We start from the raw sequence: 5,129 nt of genomic DNA, 5'->3' as shown, positions 1-5,129 counted from the left end.
AAGAAAAGAAAAACCAAAATCTACTCATGACATAGGCATGTTAATTTATTAAACTGATTCAAGATTCTCTCAAAACAGTTGTTAACCACGCTGCGCTTACTACAGGGATGGTCTAGACATAGAGACTGTCCTTTAAAAAGCCTTGGGACCATAGAAACTCAGACCTAGTTCTGTAAGTTATAGTTATTACAACTCAAACCAAGTTGTCAACCCAGAACCAACCATCTTTAATCCTGTATTCAGTTTCCTAGATTCCTGTAATATTTCCAAGTCATTACCCATTTTTAATATATTCCCCTAAGCTTCAAGTTATATTTAGAAAAAGAACAAATAAACAAGAGCAAATAAGTCCCAGGAATTATTAACAGCATTAGTATAATTATTGGAGGAAATTCTAGTATATCCAAGAAAAAAATTTTTTTCAATAGTTAAACAGTTTCAAAGCCAAAAAACTAAACAAAGATTTCCCACCCTTCACAAGGATAAGTCGCAGCATCCACGAGACTTCTGCTGAGGCTTACGGACAACATAAAATCTGACCTGTTTTTACTAATAAGTCAGGTTGTCAAACAGGCTTCAGCCTGGAGCATAGAACCACTCAGGAAAATATGACTATGAGTTAAAGTACCTGCAGAGCAGAGATGCAAATTAGGGTTAGTCCTCTAGTCACTGGCCTGGAGTCTAAATGTAATGAAAATATTAAGGAATCAGATTCTTCTTTATTAAATGTTTGAGTTTGTTTGTTTATTAGGTTCTCGGGAAACAGGAATTACAATAAATGTAAGGACAGCCTGGTCTACACAGCAAGTTCCAGGGTAGCTAGGACTACACAAGAAGACTCTATCTCAGAACAACAACAACAAACAAAACAAAACAGAACAAAAACAAAAAAGGAAAGAAAGAGCTAGAGAGATGGCTCAGAAGTTAAAAAGACATACAGGGCATTCTTCCAGACAACGTGGGTTCAATTCCCAGCACACACATAGCAGCTCAAAACTGGCTGTAGGTCACACCCTCACACAGACATACATGCAAGCAAAACACCAATGCAAACGAAATAAAAATAAATAATGTTTTAAATGTGAGCGAAAGACAGAGAGAGGAAAGCAAAGGTATTCAAGAGAATGTTAGGGATGGAGCTCAGTGACAGAGTGCCTGCCTAGCGTCCACAAGGCTTAGGTTTGATGCCCAGCACTGGAAACAAAAATACATGTAAAAAGTGACATAGGATCAAATAAGAAGACGCCATGCACCATGCTCCCTGTTTCTTCCTTTGGGACTTTGCCCACGTAGTTTCTTTCCTCCCAGCAAGGCCTTTCCACATGTTCATACATTGGCTGAAAACATCTTCAAATTTGAAAACAGGCTCTCATCTATTTTCATACTAGATAATGAAACGTTGCTGTCATTATTGGATACTCTCACACACTGGTTTTACAACCAAAGTGTTACATGTGAGGAAGGCTCACACACTGGGCAAGGAGGAAAGTATATTAGACTATTACAATATAGGTCCATAATTCAAAGATCTAGCTTAAAGTCTGTAGCAGTAGGTAAATGTGGGGAAACTGGGAAGGATAAAAAGAATTCTGTTCCCCAATAATATATAAGGAAATATGTGCCCCATATAATAAGCATTCCATAAACATTTATTGGAATATATTGTATTATAAATGTAAATAAATATTGAAATGTGAATCCTTACTAGTTTCCTTTTGTGTCTCTCAGATGAGAGTTCTGTAGAAAAAAAAAAAAAAAACCTCTGAAACACAGCACGGAAAGGGAACAGAAAATCCAGCAAATGAACAAATCCCTCCCATATTGTATGAGGGGCAGTGTGATAAAGAACAAAGCAATTAACTTAAAGCCAGAGTATGGAGTTCCACCACAATCGAGTATCTGGCCAATGTGCTACTGTATCCACAAAACCTCCTACAAAAATGACTTGTCCTTGCTTTAGGGCAAAACAAACATTAACATTTCATCTTATGGAGCACTCACACAGCAATGAATATTTCTGCAAAGTAGACTTTCACTAAATTTCACCCCTTTCTTTTCTTTTTTTTTAAATATTTATTTATTATATGTAAGTACACTGTAGCTGTCTTCAGAGACTCCAGAAGAGAGCATCAGATTTCATTACAGATGGTTGTGAGCCACCATGTGGTTGCTGGGATTTGAACTCAGGACCTCTGGAAGAGCAGTCGGCACTCTTAACCTCTAAGCCATCTCACCAGCCCCAATTTCACCCCTTTCTGACTTAGGATAATACTAAATATTTTTGCAAAACCTGATTGAGACCAGGAACAAGAACATCACAACACCTGCCCTAACTGGGAAAGCAAAAAATATTTAAAATGTCACACATTCCTTAGCTAAGTCCAAGACTTTTGATAAAGTATCAAAAATTATGTGAAATATATAAAAATCAGCTCAAATATTTTGTAGAAGCCATTAAAAACTGTTCTTAGATTACATCTTCACAGGAGAATTACAAATACTGACAAAAAGGAAATGATTTCATAGTGATTCTTTTATGTAGCGAATGCCTCTTTCAAAAAGTTACATCGTTGCAGGGGTAGCGCAGGATAAATATAAGAGCCGGGTTTTTCCAAAAGTAGGGTTTGAGTTATAACCCTCAGCGCTCAAGGATTCTGAACTTCCAGTAATCTGCGAGGAGCGCAGCTCGCATTTCTCAAGCCTGCTGTTGCTAACAGGGATCCGCGTCGAATAGCGTCGCCGTGGATGCCCCGCATACCCTCCCCCCCCCAGCCCCCTCCCCCGCGCAGGGGAGCGCACGGAGCTCCAGAGCAAAGCCCCGGGAACTCACAGGCCAGCCTGTGTGAGCAAAGGGAAGGAAATGACACAGGCAGGAAAAAAAAAAAAAGCAAATCAAGGAAAAGACACAACAGCAGCTGGGCCTGCACCAGGCTCCAGCCCCGGCCCCACACTGAGCTCCGGCTCCCCCACCCTCAAGCTCGCGCGCCAGCTCGCTGGGGACCGGACTGGGCCGCCCGACCGTGCACGGGCCTCGGTCCCGCAGACCCCTCCCCGGGATGCGCCGGCCGCATGCCCGGAAAGAGAGCTGCCGGGTGGGTCTGGCCGGTAGGGCACCCCCGGAGGGTCCTGGTAGCCAGAACGGCGCCCCTGGTAGCCAGAACGGCGCCACCGCGGAGAGGCGAGCGGTCCGCGATCCTCAGCCCCGGGCCCGGCGAACTGTCCATGCCTGTCAGGCGGCGGCCCAGGGTCCTCCTCCCCTCAGCCCGGGGCGGGGCATCGCGAAGCAGCGCGGGCACGGGCCGGGCCGGGGCGGTGGCGGTGGCGGTACTCACCCATGGTGGCGATGGCGGCGGCGGCTACAATCCAGAAGTGTCACCTCCGCAGCCGGGGCTGCATGCCGGGGGAGCGGGCGGCGGGGACAGCAGCGGGCCTGGCTCCGCGCGGGGGCCGTGGGCTGCGCTCGGGGCCCCCGCCGCCACCCCAGGCTCCGGCTCCGGCCGGGCGCTGTGGCATGAGCAGGGTGGCCCGCTACATCCCCGGCGCTCCCAGGCTCGGCCCAACCCGGCCTCCGCGGCGCCACTCGGCCGGCCCGCCTGCGAGTCCCGAAGTCCAGAAGTCGCTCCGACCGGCCACTGTTCTCCACCTCAGGAACGCTCCGAAAAACAAACCGCTGGGCGCGCAGCAAGCCTTGCAGTCTGTCATTCATGTCAGCATCTGCCAATCGCATGCAGCCGCTGGGCCTTGGCACTACCCCCACTCTCATTACCAGCCAATAACCAGGAGGAAGTCAGATACTCCCGCCCCTCCTCCCCGCTCTCTCCCAACGCCCTCACTCTCATCCGCCAGCTAATCACGACGGACCAATCCCGCCTACTCTCACAGGATGCCAATGGGCGAAGTCAAGGCGATTTCCGAGGGCCGTCTAGAGCCTGCCAATCACCGAGACAGCGCCCGTCCTCTCGCGCCTAGCCAATCACGGAGAGAGCGCTGAGGCCCCGCCGCGGAGGGTCGCTAGCTGGCGCTCTCGGCCTCTCTGGCCAAGGTGTGAGCTGCTCCAATCACTGCTCCGGCTTGAGGCTCCGCCCACAACCCTCTGCTCAGTTGCGGAACCCTCGGCGGGCGCGCGGGCTGGCGCGGTTCCCCTCGGCGGCTACCCCGGCCTGGCGCCTTGTAAAGGCGTCTTCTGTAGAGGCCCTCAGAAAACGACAACCTTCTGCCCTATGGTCGTCGGTTGTCGGAGACCTCGAGGTGCTGAGGTGTCCGGCCCCTGCTGGCGCGAAGTGTCTGGCGCGGAATGGGCGGGGGAGGTTTGGCTCGGTGCTTCCAGGGCACTTGAGCTGCGCGATCCCCAGAGTAGCCCAGGGCTCTACCTGCCGGGTTTAAGCCAGGGGGATGGTCTTGTCACTTCTCTCGTACCCCTGGGCCTCAGACCTCCGAGCTACACCAGATCCTCCGTCTCCAAAGGCTAGGGTAGTGCTGGAATGTGGGTCCCCACATTCTGGGTTCTGCTAAAGAGTTGCTTTTGGACAACAGTTTTGCTCTTAGAATTATAAAAGAGACACGTTTTTAACAGAAAACTTAAAAGTGCAGGAAAACAGAAAGAAAATCCCTACCCTGAAGATAGTTTTATCTATTTCCTACCTAGATATGCAACGTTAGACAAAAAATAACTTCATATTGTTTTCTGGTGTGCTTACACTTTTGTGCTTCCTGTGCCACTAAATATTGTCTCAAAACAATTGTACTGGCTGTGTGATCTTTCAAAAGAGCATTGTGATTAACTTCTTCAGCCTCCATTGTTTCAACAATTCAAACACCCAGTCTTTAGATTCCAACTCTACCACAATTAGTGTGGGTTCCCTTTCTCTGGAGACTGTTCCAATGACATGTTTCAGATTCCAGAAAAATCTGATGCCATTTTCAGTTGTCATTTAGAAACACCTTAGGAGGTGGCTTTGGAGTGTCAGATCTCTTAAGGAGTGTCTTACACAATCCTTTTTCTTCATCCCCATTCTCAACCCCATACTATTTAATTAACTTTATTGTTCTCTCTCTCTCTCTCTCTCTCTCTCTCTCTCTCTCTCTCTCTCTCTCTCTCTCTGTGTGTGTGTGTGTGTGTGTGTGTGTGT

At 48.2% G+C, this 5,129-nt stretch overlaps 1 protein-coding gene across 2 annotated transcripts in view; it reads right to left on the bottom strand.

Moving 5' to 3' along the window:
• Map3k3 (mitogen-activated protein kinase kinase kinase 3) overlaps positions 1-3,664 on the bottom strand; it is a 67,645-nt gene extending 63,981 nt beyond the window's left edge. The window contains exon 1 of one of the 2 annotated variants that reach the window (XM_021212155.2): positions 3,333-3,664. In XM_021212155.2, coding sequence (XP_021067814.1) covers positions 3,333-3,336 — 4 coding nt within the window. In that variant the 5' untranslated portion in view covers positions 3,337-3,664. The remainder of the gene's footprint in view (positions 1-3,332) is intronic. The other variant, XM_029545924.1, reaches the window with a different exon arrangement.
• Between the last annotated feature and the right edge of the window lie 1,465 nt (positions 3,665-5,129).

Source organism: Mus pahari, chromosome 14 (genome assembly GCF_900095145.1).
Source record: "Mus pahari chromosome 14, PAHARI_EIJ_v1.1, whole genome shotgun sequence".
In the NCBI taxonomy this organism is placed as follows: Eukaryota; Metazoa; Chordata; class Mammalia; order Rodentia; family Muridae; genus Mus; species Mus pahari.
This window is presented reverse-complemented; position numbering and strand designations above follow the sequence as displayed.